At 45.3% G+C, this 20,595-nt stretch overlaps 1 protein-coding gene across 4 annotated transcripts in view; it reads left to right on the top strand.

The window, feature by feature from the left end:
• Positions 1–20,595, top strand: part of Ptch1 (patched 1) — a 65,027-nt gene that overhangs the window by 15,642 nt on the left and 28,790 nt on the right. For all 4 annotated transcript variants that reach the window (NM_001389256.1, NM_053566.3, XM_087591633.1 and 1 more), the window contains 10 exons: positions 10,202–10,391; positions 12,657–12,726; positions 12,869–12,960; positions 14,351–14,549; positions 14,853–14,974; positions 15,744–15,891; positions 16,710–16,841; positions 17,162–17,317; positions 18,126–18,224; positions 18,708–18,833. In NM_001389256.1, coding sequence (NP_001376185.1) covers positions 10,202–10,391; positions 12,657–12,726; positions 12,869–12,960; positions 14,351–14,549; positions 14,853–14,974; positions 15,744–15,891; positions 16,710–16,841; positions 17,162–17,317; positions 18,126–18,224; positions 18,708–18,833 — 1,334 coding nt within the window. The remainder of the gene's footprint in view (positions 1–10,201; positions 10,392–12,656; positions 12,727–12,868; positions 12,961–14,350; positions 14,550–14,852; positions 14,975–15,743; positions 15,892–16,709; positions 16,842–17,161; positions 17,318–18,125; positions 18,225–18,707; positions 18,834–20,595) is intronic.

A 20,595-nucleotide genomic window follows, 5' to 3' on the forward strand; every position in this document is an offset into this window, starting at 1 on the left:
CTCTGAGCTGCTAAGTGAGACACACGGTGATATCTTACCCAGACGCCACACTTCAGCCTTTCCCTAAGTGGAACACCCACCAGAGCCAGTGGGAACAGGAGCTTGGATAGAGAGAGATAGAAGAGGACTGATTTTCTTATCCAAATTTTGGCTGACCCCGTAGCCTTACATGTTTCATCCTCATGAGGTCTCTGTTGACATCCCAGAGATCAAAGGTCCTTCTGGGGAAGGCAGTTCAGAATGGACAGAGGAGGAAACTCTTGGAATATTCTCAATGGGAACATTTTTTGAAGCACAGATAACAATTAGGATTGCCCTGGAAATAAATACAAACCCTTCTGTTGTTGTTGTTTCCTGCTAATCTCTGGATTTGGGCCCCTTAAAGGGTTTCTCTTTCAAATCAGATTGTATATCCTTTTATTTTAGACTGATATTCCCTTTGTGTTACATAGTATCAATTCTTTTCTGCATGTCAGCATCTAAGATGTAGCAGGAAAAAAATTAGCTTAAACAGTAAAATGTTGCTATTGAGAGACTGCCTGAATGTTGGCAGGTGTGCAGGAGCCTATTGTCCAGAAAGTTGCATACCATCCCTTTCCCCTGGGAGGGAAAGTGTTGGGATTTAATTGGAGTTTAGAGCATAGTTGGCAAAACAGTTGCCTTGTGTTAGGGAAACCATTTCTTGGTTGACAGTCAGGTACCTGCTAATGAAAGACTGACTTTGTTGGAGGGATTTAATGTGAGGAGGCAGGACCTTACTTGTAATCCTGAAGTCCAGGTGTGAATTGGCTTGAATAGTCCCCAGTGTGGAGGTGGGTCCCACATGGAGGACTCACATACCTGTGGGTCCCCATGTAGAAGTGAGGCTGGTGAAGAAGCAGGTCCCCATGCACATCACACTATATGCTTTATGGCCAACTTCGTGAAAAGCAGCAGCTGTGAATGTACTCCATTTAGCAGCTGAGATGGTTTCCAGCTCTTGACGAGACATGGACAGAAGAAAGCAAAAGAAACTGGAAATGGGCTTACAGTCAGTGTGCTTAAGGGCTTCTGGCTACTAGCTCAGGGATCCTGCCCAAAAAATGCCAGATGTATTACATAGTCAAGCATTGCAATGTAAACACTGCTCTGTGCCACGAGGCAGGGTGGTCCATCTCCTACTTAAGAAAAGCAGGAGACCCAGAGGAGCAGAGCAGGCCCTTGGCTCTCTGACCACCGAGCACAGTGATTCAGTTTGAGTTAGGGGCTGCACCATCAAGATTTTGAAGTCTAAAACCCAGATAAAGGAACACCTTGAAAGGCAACTGACAGCCACCTGTGTTCAGATGCCATAAAGAAGCAACTTGCCTCTTGCACAGGAGGTAGGAGATGTGGCTCAGTAGTATATAGCACTTGCTAGCATTCCCAAAGCTGTGAGTTCTAGTCCTGCCAGTGTTCTCCCCTGAAAAATAAAAGTTGAGTATGGGGGTTGGGAATGAGTAGGAAGAAAGCTGCATCCTCCAAGAAGTATCCTTAAGTTACTGTGGATATCATTCTACCCATCTGCTTAAATTGAAAGGTAAGGGGAAGCTAGGCCAAGAGAGGCCAGTTCTCTGGACCTCCTACAGTGTCAGAGAAAGCCTGCTGGGTTGGCTCATCTTGGTTTAAGCTCAAGATTTATCACAAGGCTGTTGTGATGTAGCAGTGGGAGGTGGCTCAAGATACCTTGTCAGATGCATGGCTTACCATTCTGCTGTGCTTTCTAGAGGGAAGTCAGGATACTGCAAAAGGCCAAGAGGGGGAGGTAACTGGGCACCTCCAGCTACTGTCCACTGAGGTGTGTTTTTACACTGCTGCAGACAGTTAAAGATTGGAAGGTCTAGAGAGACCACAGAATTTGTATTCAGCTGTCTTCTGAAGAACCAGACTCACAGTTAAGGGGGGGTTAAAAAAAAAAAAAAAAGAAACATGTTTTGTGAGTTAGGAGGAAATCGGATTTTGGCGATTGTTAAAATAACTGCTCTAATATTTTCCTGGTTTAGGAAATCCATCCGTAGCATGCTCGGAAGCGCCCCTTTAAGAAATGGTAATAGTAAAAACAGGAAATTTGAGATTACAGAAAATAGGGGCTTCTTGACTCCCTGCCTTTCCCTCCCCCACCACTCCCCCTACCCCCCAGTCTGCCAGTCTTCCCCACCCCCACCTCCCACACTCCTCAGTTTCTTTTCTCCTTTAGTGGGAAACAAGAAACCATCACAGGATAGAGTTAAACATCATGCTTGCCTCCATTTAAATATTCTAAGGAAGAAAATACCAAGATAATTTTTTCTTGTGCTGCCTACGAGATTATTTCTTCTAACCTGCTTCTCGGTGTGTTCTTGAAACAATATTAAGTTTAAAAGGTGTCAAATATGCTTCATCATTTTTAACCTATATATATATGTGGTCCAGGGAAAAGCATGTCTAATACCTTGGTCAATTGCAACCCACACTTGCAATTCGAGAGGCTCTGGATTAGGAGTAAATATCTGTTAGTTGCTCTTTCTAGAGATTTGGGGGATAGGATGACCCTTTTTTTTCCTTCTTTTTTCTTCTTCTTCTTTTTTTTTTTTTTTAAAATAGGCTACAGTTTCACATGGGCTCCCCAAAGAAACCTCTCTCCTTTTTTGTTCCCCATACCAATTGATTTATCATTTTGCTTGCAAGCAGATCCAGAATGTTAGGGCAAGAACACACTCACTTTTTTCTCGTAACTTTTTTGTTGCGGGCCGAAACCAGTTGACTTGAATAAATTTTTCTGAGGCCTGAATGTAGCCAGCAACGTGGAAAAATCTTGCCATTCAGGGCCGTCTGAATGTACATTTCAGCCACACAGTAAGCTGCATTGGTAGGCACTGGACTGCTAAATACAACCATTTTTCGCAGCAGCGAGTTAGACAGGTGATTAGCATAATTAGCACGGCGCAGCCATACATATGGTAATGTCGAGTGTGTAAGTGCCAGCTGCGGAGTAAAATTTATGTCAGGGGTCGGCAGGGCTGTGCGAAAGTATTGTGTCCCAGCTGCAGGTCAAGGCCGCCAAAGCTTACCTCCTTTTCTGTCCTTGGTGAATACGCCAAACAGAAGAGAAAGACAGAAATATAACAGATAGTGCTTTGATGGGACAGCTCAGTTCTGTGCAAGGGGGACTGTCCTGTAGCGTTGCACACGCACGCACATGCTTGCACACCCTAGCAGAAATCCCATTACTTTCCCTACCAGTGATATTTACCTCAAGCAGGTCTTCATGAGTGGGTATGACGGGTATAGGTGGGGAGAAAGCCCTGAGGGTTTCCTAGTGCTGAGCTCAGCTATAAAAGGAGTTGAAAGTTGTGGTTTTGTGGTTGTTTCCCTCAAGCCCTGCTCTGCCTTCTTACCCATCTTATTTTCCTTCATGTTAAATGTGGGGAGAATTCCCTGCTGGTTGGGGTACTGTTTTCATCTATAGGAAAAGGAGGATTGTCTTGGACTTTTGAGCTTTGACCAAAGGACAAGTTTTTATTGACGGGTCTCTGACAAAACTGTTTTGTCTGGTTAGAGAGAAAGGGGTGTGTGTGTGTGTGTGTGTGTGTGTGTGTGTGTGTGTGTGTGTGTGTATTTTTTACCCTTCTGTGGACAGTATAGCATTTCCTTTTCTATCTGTAATCACTGTCAGACCCACAAAAGTCTTCACAGATAAAGTAGAAAATAAGTAACTAAAGTCCTTGTTTGAAAGGACAGACTTGAGTGGCTCACATTTTGAAATTGGTTGGGGAATGCTGTGGGGTGTTTGTACATTCCCCACTCAAAGCATTTTTCCTCTGTTCTTCCCTCCCCCACTTTTTTGGTTGGTGGCTGAAAGCACTAGTAGTGTTGACAGAATATAGTTCACACACCACGCTGACCCGGTGATGAAACTTCCTCCTGGCACCAGGGGGTCCTTATGTACTGGCCCCTAATCCAGCTAATCCTGATGGCAACAAAATCATGAAAGTGGCCCCCAGTGCTGCATGTGTCCCTGCACGGATGCACAGGGATGCACAGCGAAGGCCAGTGTGGGGATTCCCAGAGGCCAGAGAGCCTGTCTGCAAAGGTGGGGACTGCACTCTCTCTCCTGCATGCCTGCCTGCTCAAGGAAAAGTGGCTAGATATGGGCTTTCAGAGAACTGGCTGACACACATGATGTCAGCATCACTAACAAGGGACTTGGGGTTGGTGTCATACCACAGCCATGGCCAGCCAGCAAATACTTGGGTTATGTTGCTTTCTGTTTGTATTTCATTGAGACAGAGTCTCATGCAGCTGAGGGCGTCTTTGAGCTTCCTACTCACAGGAGCCACCAGGCTCAGCTGTATGTGTGTTAGGTAGATACACTACAAACATTTCAGCCCCATTTTATTACTTAATTTTTTTTCATCGTCGTCGTCGTTGTTGTTGTTCTCTTTATTTTCTGAGGCAAGTGTCTTACTATGTTCCCTGACTGACCTGGAACTTGCTTTGTAGACCAGCCCAGCCTTATACTCACAGAGATTTGCCTGCCTCTGCCTTCCAAGTACCAGGGTTAAAGGCATGCACTACCCATGCCAGGCAACCCTTTTTATTTTTTCAAAATTAAGAACTCAGACCTTAATGTAATTACTTGTGTTGGTTTCTGGTTTGACTGCCTGGAGGAGTTGGACCTCCTTCCTTAGTGCTTGCTTTTCTACAGAATGATCGGACTTGATTTGTAGTGCGTTCAGGTGTTTGTCTAAGCTTGGGGGCTCTTCAGAGGCTGGCAAGCACACAGTGAGGAAAACAGGATGTATCTGGCCAGGCCCTTTAGGAAGTCAGGAAAACACTGTAGTTCGGTTTGGGTGAGAACGCATACACCCATGAAGAAGGGGGGCCACCAACAGACATAGGGTTGTCTTGGGAGCTGCTGCAGGCAGCCGGCCTGGTTGCAGAGTGCTGGGCTGACCTGATTGCATCCGACAGGGCGAGTGGGTTGGTCTCAGGGAGAGCCATTCAGAGGAAGCAGCCCTGGTGAGGCTGGTAACAGATGGCACTGCAAGCTGCTGGTCTGTGTCGTGGGGGTGGGGCAGGGCATGGATGCCTGCCCAGTGCTCTGGTGGGTGCCTGAACATTCACTACCTGCCTTCAGCTCTCCAAGCTGTGGGTGGGTGGGTGGGCGGGTGAGTGAGTGAGTGGATGCCTTTTGCTTTCAGTGTGGTTTTGTGAGGTTGTCCTTTCAGGAGGGACCAGTGTCTGATTCTAGCATTTTTTTCATATGCTCAAGATGAGAAGGAAATAAAAGGTCCCCAGCCTTTAAGCGGCACTGCCTCCCCCGTAAGAGAGGTAGATGGGGGAGAGTGACTAGACCTCACCCTGACTTTTCAGCCGGCTTACTACCAACATTACTACTGATTTTTTTTTTCCTTCTCCCAATTTAGACATGAACCAGTGCCAGTAGTTCTGCAGTTCTTCATTTTAGCAGTGTGCATCTTTTGGCCCTCTCGGTAACCAGTCACATCACTGAAAGAAGGACCTGAAGCAACCAGAGAAGGGAAAGAAAAATCTGTTTGAGACTGCTAGATAATTCACAGGATTAATCGAATGTGAATGTGCCCTCGTGTGCACAGACCTCCCCCCCTTTCCTAATTGGACTCTGAGTGGGTACTTTCAGGCTGAAAGGGTCATTTGTTTTGACTGACTGACTTTTTGGGGCTTTGTGGGGAATTAATATCTTGTACAGATGACTGCCTGTTCCCAGGGCTCTGTACTGAGGCCACTCATTCATTGATTTGTGCAACACACTGAGTGTGTGCCATGCTCCTGGTTTGCCCCTGTCATTCAGTCATGAAGATAAGTGGATAGGAGATGGGTCTCTCTTAAAGACGTGGAATTCTTGGAGGAAAACGCAGCACCTTGATTTGAACCTTCAGACCGTCTTTCTATAGCTCACAAGAAGTTCTCCCTGAAAGCTTTGACTGTGAATGCTCGGGGACAACTTCTATTTGGGCTGTTCAGCAGGGGACATCATGGGGAAGCATCTCACATCTACTGTAGACTGGAGGAGTGCCCATCCAGAGGGTGTGGCTTGATTGAATGCTCCACCATATGCTTCCCTTCGGAAAACCAAGCTGGGTGGTTTGGGGTGACAAGGATAGATGGAACCTGACTGAGAAATACTTTGCAGAGACAATGCTGGTGCCACCTCTTCAAAGTACTGGCATCAGCTTTAAATTTGCGGTGAACGAGATGTAGAATTTAAAAGAAAGAATGCTCAAGACCACCCAGGGGACTAGAAGGAAAGTGGAGCCATGGTCCATGGGGTCCCATAAAGAGTGCAGCCTCTCTACTGACAATAAAACATTGAATGTAACATTACTGCCTTTTAAGTGAGGTGGAACTTATTTATCTACATTCTCAAAGCTTAAACCATGAGTTTAGTATACTGTGGGGTATGGAATTCCTGCCACCTCTGAGGTACCCACACTCACTCTGTGTGAGAAGGCTGGCAGGGTAGGTGGATTCAATCAGTACTGCCTCTCATACCTTCTTTATGGCCTTCCCAAATCTCCCTCTTCCAAGGGCAGTGCTGGAAATAGGTTTACTGCTATGGTGCTCAGCACCTGTGTGATATACAACTGGCCCTGAGCTGGTGGAGGAACAGCCACAATCCTAGTCTCTAACCTAACAGTGATTTACATAGCTCTCTGCAAGTTACTGCCTCCTGCATCAGAGCCCCCAGCTCTACAGAGTCACTAAATACCGAATTTCTTTGCCCTTCACCACCTTCCCCTCACGACACTTGGTTTTCTTATCATTGCCTTTTCACGTCACTGGCCCTGCAGCCCTCTTAGAGCGGAACAATAGAGAGGAACGCCTGGTCCTGTCCACCAAGCAGTTCTACTTCATAACACTTATTACCACATGCCATACGCCATACGCCATACGCCATACGCACCCAGAGGTAGATGCTGCCTGGGTGAGTTAAGTCGTTTAAACAACTGTGGTTGTCGTGAAATGAGCACAAAGTGAAATGTTAGGACTAAAAAAAACATAGCCACCTTAGAGGGAGAGGCATCATCGGTGATCAGATAGAACATACGTTCTTGCAAGAGTTGTTCCACCTTATCACTAGTAGTTGTGGTCTCACAAGGCTGGTACTGATTGTCACATCGATAAGGTTCATTAACTGAGAGAGGGCCCATCAGTTAAGAGAACAGAGTGAACTCACATGCCCTGCACTAACATAGGGTGCAGAGGAGCTAAACTCAATACTCTGCTCCCACATAAGGTAGCTTACAACCACCTGTAACTCCAGCTCCAGGGCAGTCCCCTCTAGCCTCTGCCCGCCATCATGTGCATAGTACACAAGCACGCACACGCATGCACGCACGCACGCACGCACGATTAGGAATAATAAATCTTTAAAAGAAGACACTTGCAAATATTTGCCACTAGAGCCAAGAGAACAAAAACACGAACCCATAAAGAGAGCATGGATGTCGAGTTGCTTAAAATACACCGGTTTTAGCATACACCTTAGGCTGGTAATAGGACCCATGACTTACATGTTTCCTATTTTGAGACTATCCTTTCTGAAGCCCCCTGTGATGAGAATTCAGTTTGAAAGAGTACAGTGATGTCCTTAGTAGTGTGGTATGTGCCTTGCACTGTTTTTTTTTTTTTTTTTTTGTGAGCACTCATATTGGGTGCTATAAATAGTAATAAACTTCACTGCTACAGTCCCTGGGGTCAAGGGTAGAACTTGATCAAACTGCCTTGATTTGCGTGGATAGATCCTTGCTGTAAAAGCAGCTATGCATTGGGGAAGGACTGACTCCATTGCTTGAGTTTATTTTAAGTTATTCGTCGTTGTTGTTGTTATGGCACTTGGTTTGAAGTGTACACACACACACACACACACACACACACACACACTCACACCCCAGTTTTAATTTTAAAAGCAGCATAAAGCACTGTATGCTGAACAGGATCTGGTCACAAAAAAGTCAAAGGAGCCGGAGGGGAGTTCCAGGTTCGGGGCTTGAGGTGATGGAGAAATTAGAAAGAGTTGAGCAGATGTTGGGTTGCGGTCCCTCACGTATGGCACTGTAGTTCTTCAGAAGTGACCAGAACTAAACATTGACTATTTAGCTTCCGGCTGCTTCCACACCCGCAGAAGTCAAATTCAGCTGGCTAGTTGGCTGGAAGTCCATTCTGACTTTGGCCTCAGGAAACAAGAGGCTGTCTGGGTAGTTGAGGGGTGCATCCTCCGTTCCAGATTGTTTCCCAGAGTTTCCCTGGTGTTGAGGCTGGAACTTAGGACTTTGCCAGGCGAGTACTGAGCTGCACCCCCAGTCCTGCTTTTCCATAACTTGACATTGGTGAAGCCCTCACCCATTCTCTTTAGCATTCGTCAAGCTGCCTGCATGCACACTTGGAATACTTTTTATGAACCCTTTGCTGCCCACCTCCCACAGCCATACAATACTTTAGCCTCACCTCAGAGCTCCATGGTGGCCTTGGCGGCTCTGTGGGCCTACGCATAGGGTCCTGCCAGCTCGAGATTCTGCACTAGTTTTCCTAATGAGGGCATTGTTTGCTTTTTAGCCTGCCCCCTTGTTTATAAAATATGCCAAGAGAACCAAACACCCCTCTGTTCTCAGTACTTACTTACTTTCCCAAACCAAATGTTTATGTCCTTGAATACTAAACTTGAAGAAAAAGGATTCCTCCTCGTGGGAAAGTGACAATCACCGAGTTCTTTCCAAGTTGCAGCCTGAGGACTGCTTCTCAGAAACAGAGCTTATCAGTGACTTTGGGAACTATTCAGACAGTTTCCTGAGTCTTGGCGTGTGTGTGTGTGTGTGTATGCGTGTGTATGAGAGTGTATGTATGCGTGTGTATGAGTGTGTGTGTGTATGTATGTATGAGAGTGTGAGTATGAGAGTGTATGTGTGTGTATGCGTGTGTATGAGTGTGTGAATGAATGTATGTGTCTGTGAGTGTGTGTGTCTGTGGTGAGTGTGTGTGAGTGTGTGTATGTATGTGAGTGTGTGTATGTGTGTGTATGAGTGTGTGTGAATGTGTGAGTGTGTGAGTGTGTGTCTGTGGTGAGTGTGTGTATGGGTGTGTGTGAGTGTGTATGTGTGTGTATGTGTGTGAATGAGTGTGTATGAGTGTGTGTATGTGTGTGTATGAGTGTGTGTGAATGTGTGTATGAGTGTGTATGAGTGTGTGAATGTGTATGGGTGTGTGTGAGTGTCTGTGAATGTGTGTATGAGTGTGTGTGTGTATGTATGAGTGTGTGTGTATGTATGAGTGTGTGTGTGAGTGTATATGTGTGTATGTGTGTGTGTTCATGGAAGGCAGATCCTCTGTCAGCTGTCTTCCCAGGAAGCCTCCCAGTACAGGGGTGGCATTCTGAGTGTGGTTTGCTCCCAAAACTTAGTGTACATAAATACACAGAAAGGAGATCCAGAGTAAAAGTAGTTTTAAAACAGGGTCCACTGGAGCTGGTTACCAGCATGCCTAGCTTTTAGCCAACTTGTAGGAGATCCAGGCTGGTCTCCGTAGGTAGTGCACGCCTCCTTGGCCTCTGTAGTTGGTCCAACGTCACCTAAGAGCTTGCAGACACAGGTTGCATTCCAAGTGACTCAGAACCCGACACCTGTGTTTTCTGGATGCTACCCAGGTGATTCTGATGGAACCAGGTTCCAGGGGCCGAGTGAGAGAGCCATGGAGTTCCCCTGGCCCTTCTGACTCCAATCCCAGTCTTCATCTGCCCATGGGCTTTGTTCTGAACACAATGACCATCTTCCTGTGGCTTTTTACAAAGAGGAGTAACTTTTCCATGTTACCTTTGCTAGACTATTTCAGAGAAGAGCATAAATTGAAGCCATCATGAAAGGTGCTGCAGCCCACATTGTTTATGCAAGCAAAAGAGACTGACATGGTATTTCGGTCTAGTCTGCAGGGGAAAAGTGTTTTAACACTCCCTTCCCCCTTAGACCCATGGTGTCTGTCAGTCAGACTATCCAGTAGATCTGGGTGTGGCAAGCTAGACAGCTCCTGAGCTTACAAATTATCTTTACGCTTACCATTTGCAAAGCCAGCATTGCTGCCAACTCAGATTCCATTGCTGGTTTGTTTTAAGTGAAACAATGCAGATTTGAGGTGAGTTCTGTTCTGATCAGTACCTATCCGTGTTTGTCAGTTGGTGGACGAGTGAGTCGAGAATTAAATTATACCCGCCAGAAGATAGGAGAAGAGGCTATGTTTAATCCTCAACTCATGATTCAGACTCCAAAAGAAGAAGGCGCTAATGTCCTGACCACAGAGGCCCTACTACAACACCTGGACTCAGCACTCCAGGCCAGCCGTGTGCACGTCTACATGTATAACAGGTAAGGCCCCATGTCATCTACACAGGTATAGCAGGTAGGTCCCTTGTTTCCATAAATAATGTTAGTTTAGTTTAGTTAGTTAGTTAGCAAAGTTAGTTCCAGCAGTTTTCTGTTAAGCTTTGGAACCCAAGTTTTTATAGCTAATACACAGTGCTGCCACTGAACACTTCCCCATCTTAATTTGATTTTAGAGTTTAATTGCAAAGTACTGTACACTGAATGTTCGTTATCCAAGGTGCTTGGGACCCAGAAGTGTCTCAAACATTTAAAATTTTATTTTGGAGTATTTCCGTGTAGGTAATAATACACTGGTGGCGGGGGGAGATTCAAGACTGAAGACAGAATTGACTTATCTCTTAGTATGCCTTAATTAATATTTCAGTATTCAGTTTTTGTGCATAAAATGAAGTTTCATGGTATAGCGCGTCCTGTCTGTGGCACCCCGTTGGAGCTGGAGTTAGATGGTGAGATGCCATGTGGGTTGAGAACCGAAACCAGGTCACCTGCAAGAGTGACAAGAGTGACAAGTCCTCTTAACTGCTGAGCCTTCTCTCCAGCCCCTATAATGTATTTCAAATGAGTGTCTCAGTGTGGTCTACAAGTGAATATAATTCTCTTGGGGGCTTCTTTTTCCTAAATCAAATATGCTGCTAACTTGGCGAGTTACCTCTTATGTAGTCCTTTTTTTGGAGCAGTTACGTTTTGGATAGCCTCAGTCAACAATGTGTAGGGCAGAGAGGGCGATGAGAGGGATGATGAAGGGAAGAATTTGGTTCTCTGACAGGTCACAAAGCAAATGGAGGTGGGTGAGTGTTGAACCTCCCTGGGAATTAATTCTCTGGGATGTCTTGAGTGAGGTAGATTCATAAGAAAAGAGTTTTAAAACAAAATTAACATTTTTTTCTTAATACATCTATATTGTCTGTTACTTTAAAATAGGAGCCACTACATATGCCTGACCCCTGTTGAGCCAGGGACAAGGTCAATGTTTATAGAAAAAGGCTTTGGGAAAGATGGGACATATTCAGGAATTGGTCTCCTCCCATCTGTAGTATGCAGTGTAGAGTAACTGCCTGGTCTAGATGACAGAGTTTGAAGTCAGAGACGCTGTGAAGAACCTGGCTTGCCCAAGGTTATTCCACACACATATGCTAAGGCCCACTTATTTCTGAAGCACTTGTTACCCATATGCTTCAGGACAAGATTTAAGGTTCTGTAATGTGAAGTACACAGAGAGAAACCTTGTATAGTGAGCATTTGCATATTTTAGGTGAAAAAGAGTGAAAATGAGTACAGTTGGAGCTTTCGTTAAGGGTTAAAGATCAACTCAGGTTTCAAATGCCATTTTCTGGATGCCCGGTGAATGATCAGTGGTATCCATCTCAAACAAACTCGAGAATCAGATGATCAGATGGTGCTGAAAACCTTACTTATGTTGGGTCTACTCTGTCTGTGTGTGTGTGTGTGTGTGTGTGTGTGTGTGTGTGTGTGTGTGTGTGTGAGAGAGAGAGAGAGAGAGAGAGAGAGATTTTTATTTTCATTCCTTTGATTTCCCCATCTTTATTCTTTCCAAATATCCTTTTATTTTTGAGTAAAGCTTCTTTTCCTAAACATATTGAAAAAAGCCACGGGTTTACAGAACACCCTCTGAGAGATACTAAAACCAAACTAATTCACAGTCCATGTATTTAATATCATGTCTGCCAGACGGGGAATCTCCCCTACCTGGTAGAGCTTGCGTATAACATTAAGAGTAGGAAAGTTTGTTTCCAACGTGACCAAAAATAACATCTGCTAGTAAAAAAGAAAAAAGAAAAGCCGGCCCTACTCTCCCACCTGAGCGTATCCCAACACACGCCTGGCTAACTGGAGCTCCACTTATTCTGAATTTGTGATAATTCCACTGGGTTGCTGCAGGTTGTTTAATGTGTGTAGAAAAGCAGATTAATGGTGTAAACAAGATTATTGGTAGAACACTTAAGGAAACAAGACTTCAAGTACTTCGGTAGCATTCATTTACATAAACACCCCACACGTTAATTACGATCCAGTGTTATCTATTCATTAAAGCGGGCTTGCCGGGCTTTCTGCTTGGCAAAAGCTTTGCTGGTTTTGACAGATGCCTCAACGTGATCGAAATTACAGCCTTTTGATAAGTCCTGTTGTTCCTGTTTTAAGCTCATTTCATTGCAGTAAGAAGTGTTTTGTTTTACTTCTTTTTTTTTTCTCTCTCACTCTCTCTCTCTCCACTATCCATCCCAATAGGCAATGGAAGTTGGAACATTTATGCTACAAATCAGGGGAACTTATCACAGAGACAGGCTACATGGATCAGGTACGTTCTTATTTTGTTTGCAAAGAGGGGGAGACTTTCAAAATTTTTGGAAATCACCTGAGCCACGATTGTCAGCCTAAAGCACTCCTGTTGTTTTTTTTGTTTTGTTTTGTTTTGTTTTGTTTTGTTTTTGCTTCAACAGATAATAGAATACCTTTACCCTTGCTTAATCATTACACCTTTGGACTGCTTCTGGGAAGGGGCAAAGCTACAGTCCGGGACAGCGTACCTCCTGTAAGTGCACCCTCAGTGTCCGACTGCGGGGCTCCGTGACAGTTTCCGGTGTGGCTTATCCTTGTTTATTCTGTTTTGGTTTTGGACAAGAAATAAAAACATTGAAATTCCGTGTGCATTTTTTTTTTTTTTTGAGTGAATGGTGGGGGTGGGGAGAGGATTTCAGCAGAATGTTTTTCCCCCCTCTTTTCAGAAACAGTTCTGTAGGCATCATTAGATTTCATTCACTTTTACCAACCTATTTATATGCAAATAAAATGCAAATCATCGCACAGTCTGTACAACTTTTTAAAAAACTCTTTATAAAATGGTTGTAGTTATACAGACCAGCAACTCAGACATTTAAGAAGAGAATTTATTACTGGGTGCTTGTCACAGTGAAATATACTTCAGCTAAGGTTCAAGATCTTCCTGCAGAGAAAAATATTAACCCTGCTTTGGAACATGGTAATGATGATGGGGGGGGGGGGGTTGTGCTGTCTATAAAAGGATAAGGGAAGCTTGGTAGCTCAGCAGTTAGGAATTACATACACCACACCACTTAAAGAATGATGGTTACTCAGTGTAGACTTTCTTCAGCTAATTATGCAAGAGTTAGTGCTTGGGTTATTGTTTCCATCCTGGGCCGCACATATCTGCAAAAGCAATTTGCAGTGGCCATCCCCTGACCTTCAGTGTACAGTTTTAGATGGGAAATAAGGGGTTTTGTGTTTTCTGGTTGGGAGACTCTGAATAATGACTTCAGCCTGGTTAAGCAGCTACAGTACGGTTTGAACCACATAACAGGCAGCCAAAAGCCTTTCTGGTCTGTCAACAGCACAATTTCTAAAGTGAGGGAGTGGGGGGTGGGGTGGCTGTGATGGTGGTGATGGCAGAGTCCGTGGGGGGCTTACCCACCCCACTGCCAGCTTGTTAGAGGGGGCTGGTAAGAATGATTGTTAAAGGTAACAGATCAAATACTTGGATTGGTCACATTTAGAAAGCAGTTTTTAAGCTGGCAGGTGCTAATGTAATATTGTAATTCATTCTTTGGGTTTTTAGTTTTGGGTCTTGCTGTTCTGTTCAGAAGAACCCCCCTCCCTCCACTGGCTAATTTTTCAAAGATATTAAATACAATATTAGGGGATTAAGATTGTCTGGGTTTTTGGGTTTTTTTTTTTTTTCAACTTGTTAATTTGCAAGCTGTGCTTGCCATCTTCAGTCATGGATTCTTTTCCTGACTCAAGTTTGCTGATGGCTTGACTGGGAAAGAACTTTTACATTTTCTCCTTTATCCTCCAGTCCCAGAGTTTTGTGTTAATAGGCCTGTGTTGCACAAATGCAGCCATGCGCCCCCCTGCCTGTCTGAGCCACGTTTTTTCATAGCCTCACCTCTTAATTTCTTTCGCAGAGGTAAGCCTCCTTTACGGTGGACAAACTTTGACCCCTTGGAATTCCTAGAAGAGTTAAAGAAAATAAACTACCAAGTGGACAGTTGGGAGGAAATGCTGAATAAAGCCGAAGTTGGCCATGGGTACATGGACCGGCCTTGCCTCAATCCAGCCGACCCAGATTGCCCTGCCACAGCCCCCAACAAAAATTCAACCAAAGTGAGTTTCCAGAGGAGGGCTGGGGCGAGGGAGGGGGAGACTTTTCTGTTCTCACTTACAGTTCTCTCTCTGATTTTCATCTTGAAGATTTCATTTTCTGTGACTTTTTTCCTTTCTAATTTGGTGTATGGAACTCAGGTTGTTCACAGAGCTCAGTTTTGCTGTAAGATTTAGCATAACCCTCATTAGCCTTGTTATTAATGTTTTCTCTGAAACAAACAAGCCCTTAACGCACTGGATCTTAACGAGGCATGTGACCTGCCTACTAATTCCAGTAATTATGTGACTGTCTTTTCATTACAGCCTCTTGATGTGGCCCTTGTTTTGAACGGTGGATGTCAAGGTTTATCCAGGAAGTATATGCATTGGCAGGAGGAGTTGATTGTGGGTGGCACCGTCAAGAACGCCACTGGAAAGCTTGTCAGGTAATTCAGCACAGTACCCCCCACACTATCCTTGTGCCTCTTTTCTTCTTGTACACCGGCATTTGGACTTATGTAAATCTTAGCTGGCTGTCCAAGTTCATTGAGCCTTGGGGAACATTAGCACGCCAGACAAGCTTGCAGAGAGATCTCGTGTGCAAGTTTTTCTAGAATGTATTTGTAGTTTTCATGAGTTGTAGCTGTTGATTTCAAGGTTTTGGAAGGTCTGCCCTTACATAGACTAATGGGACAAGAAAATCCAGCATTAGTGTCTGAGTTGAGGGGTAGAAGCTGATCAGTGTCAGGCACTGTTAAGAGTCAAAGACCAGGAGCTGCAGGCAAGGCAAGAGTTAGCCTCTATGCAGCCAAGACTCCAGTCAGTCAAGTGTCAGGTGTTTCGTCTGAGGTTTCTCCCTTGGGACACTGTCTCTGGGATTTCTGCACAGAAAGAGTGTGTGGCTGAACCCAGTGTATCTGGTCAAGCTATCTACTCCCCTCTCCTTCCTGTTTCATGGAATAGGAACTGAGAAAGGAAATTGCTTATTAATTTAATTTTGGGGTCTATCTGTAAAAGGTTTGTAAGGTTACACCTTTAATATGGTACATCAATCTATTAAATACAATAACCATCCTGGTCTTGTTAGAATGGAAACATGTGTGCACAAAGGAGGGAAGAAATCTGAGGGAGACTTGGGGATATTTGCTTGGGACTTCACGTAGCACACACCGCTTGCAGTGCTAACCTGCCTTCTCTCCATTCACATTGACACAGCGCTCATGCCCTGCAAACCATGTTCCAGTTAATGACTCCCAAGCAAATGTATGAACACTTCAGGGGCTACGACTATGTCTCTCACATCAACTGGAATGAGGATAGGGCAGCCGCCATCCTGGAGGCATGGCAGAGGACTTACGTGGAGGTGAGCCCCTGCCTAGAAATCAGGACAACTTGTAACTTAGTCCAGTCTTCTTTTCCTGTTGAAACATTGTTTCCCTTTAGGTTTAGTGGGATTTTTGTTTGTTATTCAGTCTTACTTGTGCAGCCCAGGGTGCAGCCCAGGCAGTCTCAAAGCTGCTGTCCTCCTGCCTCAGCCTTCTGATTGCAGGGATTATACCACTGAACCAAGCCTCCATCAGGTTAATTTTCAATACAAATTTTAATTCTGAGCACTGCATGAGATACAAGCTTGATTTTTCTTTATATAGTCATTGAAAGTCTTGGGAGTAGTTACTGAAGAGACACTCATTCTTAGCTGGGGTTCCCTGAAACATGTCTAGTAACTATCGTGAACCTCAGAGCTCAGGCATAGCAGTGCAAGGGGGGTGGGGGGGTGGAGGACCCACACTGCGTGAACAAGAAAAGGTGTCTGGAAAACATTAGCAAAACAGAATCTATTCACAGCTGCAGGCCCCTTGGTCAGGTCATGTGACAGGAGGCTGGCCTTTGTTTCCCAAGCAGTGACCTCTATGGAGCTGCCTGTGACCTTTTGAAAGTGGCCAGCAAATGAAGTGGGGGGAGGTGAAGTTTATAAGAATGAGTTGTTTTGGATTAAAGGAACAATCTTCTGGCTGTGGGGTAGAGAGGGTACCTTAGAGTTACAAAGTAGAATACTGTGTTACATGGGATCCTGTGTTGATGTATCAGCAAGCTGTGTGAGGTACATGGTGGTGTTCCCCCAGTCTGTGCTCTTGATGCTTTGGTTCCTTCTGGGAATTTAGCTTTGTCTTGTGACCACAGGTGGTTCATCAAAGTGTTGCCCCAAACTCCACTCAAAAGGTGCTTTCCTTCACCACCACGACCCTGGACGACATCCTAAAATCCTTCTCTGATGTCAGTGTCATCCGAGTGGCCAGTGGCTACCTACTGATGGTAATTCTGGGCTCCCATGTTTGTAATTTTACTTTGACAGTACCTGGTTTTTAACTACCCCCAACATAAAAGTATGCCCAAGACAGAGACAGCTCAGCCTAGGAAGGATTTTAAAAGAGGTCCCCACCCTGTTGTGTGGTGTTCATAGTGTAAAGTTTTGTTGGGATTGATAGGTTGTTCTGCCTTTGGATATGGGGTGATGGGTGGGAGAAACGTTAGAATCATTACACACTCTGATGTTTGGCTCTTGTTTTATGTCCCTCCCCTTCCTTCTCTCTCTTATCCCCTTTGTCCCCCTCCCCCAATTGTTCTGCTTGCAGCTTGCCTATGCCTGTTTAACCATGCTGCGCTGGGACTGCTCCAAGTCCCAGGGTGCCGTGGGGTTGGCTGGTGTCCTGTTGGTTGCACTGTCAGTGGCTGCAGGATTGGGCCTCTGCTCCTTGATTGGCATTTCCTTTAATGCTGCAACAACTCAGGTACTTCAGGGGCCATTCATTGCTGCCCTCTGGCCAATACCTTTCCTGGCCTGCTGGCCCCTTTTTGTCTATCTTACCTAAAAAGTCTGTTAAAGCTTTTCTGTGAGGGAAAAGAGGGGGCAGTAGACCCATCTGGTCTATGGGCTAAAAGCCTGAAGGAGCTAGTGAAATGGGCCAGTGGGGTAAAGGCACTTGCCATGTAAACCTGGTATTTTGAGTTCAATCTTTTAGAGCCCACATAAAGGTAGAAAGAAAGGACTCTACCAAATTGACCTCTGACCTTTGTAGAGCCGTGTGGCAGCATATGCCCGCACACACATCTTGTACATATACACATACATTAATAATGCTCCTCCTCCCCCAAGGGTTGTTCTTGGTAGATAGAGACATTCGCTTAGAGTAGTTTATATCATTTACTCAAACCCTGACTCCCAAACTCTAATAGGTGTAAGTATCCTTGAAAACAAAGGTGACTAGGCCCAGTCTACAAGAAGGTACAATCTTAAATTTTCAGTGTTTCTCACTGATGCCGGTTCAGGGCTCGCCAGAAGCTAGAGCTTTAGGTATGAGTTAGCTAGCTTTTCACTTTTAATTCTAAAACAAGTTTTTGTACCTGGACCTCAGAAATAGGAGCTTATAAGAACATCTCTGAGTCATAACTGGAAGGTTTTTGTGGATAAAAGCCAACAGATAAGTAGCTTATCTACCAAATTGGCATAAGCTCCCCATTGGCACTTGCAGGGCACTGGCCTCAGTGTTTCCCTCTGTGATCTTATGGCTAACGCTGTCATTGCCTATGTTTCCATAGGTTTTGCCATTTCTTGCCCTTGGTGTTGGTGTGGACGACGTCTTTCTCCTGGCCCATGCATTCAGTGAAACGGGACAGAATAAGAGGATTCCATTTGAGGTAACAGCAGGGAAAAGCATGATATTTGGGAGATGTGATGAAAGCCCACTCGTTTCCTTAGTGTTTGTCCTGTAGTTTTTGCCACCGTCTGGTCGGTCCTAAGTCAAACGATGTGTTACTATGAGAGATATCGAGAGCCCCATTTAGGGTGCCTGTGGAAATATGGGTGCCTTGGCAGGTTATCTCATGCTCCTGTGCCACCTCTTCCCAAAACCCACATTTGCTTCCGTGGTTTTCTTTGGCTATGAATTTGCATTTAAATCATCATTATCTTGAGCTTTCTGCTTGGGGAGATGGTAACCATGAGGAGCAGGTGACCATGAGCGAGGAACCGACAAGGACCTGGTGTTGGGGTCAAGGTGGTTGGGACTTTCCCCTGTTCCTTAGACATGGTAAAGCCAAGTATTAGAAACCGCCACAGTGTGCTTTAAGGGGCAGCTGGTACACACTACAGCCCTCAGCACTGTGGTTTGTCATCCCCAGGACAGGACTGGGGAGTGCCTCAAGCGCACGGGAGCCAGCGTGGCCCTCACCTCCATCAGCAATGTCACTGCCTTCTTCATGGCTGCATTAATCCCTATTCCTGCACTGCGAGCGTTCTCCCTCCAGGTGAGTTTATGGTGGGCAGATCCCCGTGGCTTGGCTGTTTGGCATCTTTGCTCTGCTTTACTCGAGTTCAGCACTTAGGTTACAAATCAAGTGCATGGCAGCAGCGTTTGGGTCTCGGCGCTGCTACGCGGGTGCTTCAAGGCATGACCTTGGCACTCCTTCCAAAAACAGGTTCCAGGGTTCTTTGCCTTCTTAGACTTTATCCAAAAAGCTGTTAACTTGTGGAATTGCACTGTGCAGTTTAGGTCAGCCGGCCCAAGGATACTCCTTAAAGTCCTCTTTGGCTGGCCCCTACTTCTAGACTACTCCCCTTCCAGTCACCTCATATCTCCCTTCCCTAAACAGCTCCAACCCCATCTCAAGGCCTTAGAAGACCCCTACTGGTGTTGCTTGAACCCTGAGCCTGACAGTTACTGTCACTCACACTGTATGATGGTATGTCGGCCACTTGGCTATATCCTGCAGGAGCATCTCTCGGTGGTCCATGTCCGCCAATGCCTTTTCCTATGTTGGCCTTTGCATCATTCTCTCCTCTACCTTGGTTCCTTACTCATTACTTAGGATGTTTACGCAAGCTTAGAGTGTCTGCCCTTCACCATGTGCAAAGGCTGTGTTGCTGGCCTCACTGCTCTGCCTGATTCCTCCCAGCCAGGTCCTCTCACACCCAGGCACTCAGCCTGAAGAGTCTGTTCCTAGGTGTGAGAGGAGCAGGGCAGGCCATACCGGGTAGGTGTGGTAGTCCATAGCAAGCCAGAGTGGTCACTGTGGCAGAGGAAGCAGGCTCTCATGTAGTTGATGACACAGTGGAAGGTAATTGGAGATTAATATCAAGTTTTTAAAGCTACAGCCGAAGGGAGCATTTATCTCTTCCATTTTTCTAAGAGTAGGATCTACAATTCATGAGACAGCCAGCTGCTTGAAGAAATCGCTTTGATGTATTTGTACAAAACTGTTGTCAAGTTTGTACTCCTCTGTGCTGCCTGCTCAGGTGCTAAGAACTATGACCAGGAAGCAAAGGTGACAAGTGATGCCTTGTGTTCCTATTTATATATTTTTAAGATTTATTTATGTATTATGAGTATGCTGTAGCTGTTCAGACACACCAGAAGAGAGCATCAGATCTCTTACAGATGGTTGTGAGCCACCATGTGGTTACTGGGATTTGAACTTGGGACGTCTGGAAGAACAGTCAGTGCTCTTGACTGCTGAGCCACCTCTCCAGCCCCCTATTTATATTCTTAAGTAACATTTGATACTTATTTTTCTAAGTGTATATTCTAAGTAACATTTGTTACTTAGTAGAAACAAGCCCTCCTTAACATTTAGGGTAAGCTCTGAGACTATGAGAGGAGCACCAACTGCTGGGGAGGAAAGAAGTATCAGAAAGAAGCTTGAAAACAGAGATTGGAGTAGGTTAATGGATGAAGTCAAATCTGCTCCGGGACAGAGACCGGAGGAAATGAAAGTAGCCAATGAAAGTAGCCCTGTGTTTTGTAATAGCAAAAGTAAGGGAAAGATGTCCACTGTGGCGTTGGTGGTAGCACCGGTGTTTCGGGAGGCTGTTTTGCACAGGCATACATCTGCTGCATGTTCTTCCTGTGTCTGCTCTTGTTTGCGTGCAGCTGACTCCAGAATGGCGATGGTCCTGGAGTCTTTTAATAATTAGGACCCTCTCTGTTCATGCTGTCCTTTCCACTGCCTGTCCCCTTGCTGTGCGCTCCCTGCTCTGCTCTGTCAGCTCACACACACGTCTTCTTTCCCT

Source organism: Rattus norvegicus, chromosome 17, assembly GCF_021556685.1.
Source record: "Rattus norvegicus strain SHRSP/BbbUtx chromosome 17, alternate assembly SHRSP_T2T, whole genome shotgun sequence".
NCBI lineage: Eukaryota > Metazoa > Chordata > Mammalia > Rodentia > Muridae > Rattus > Rattus norvegicus.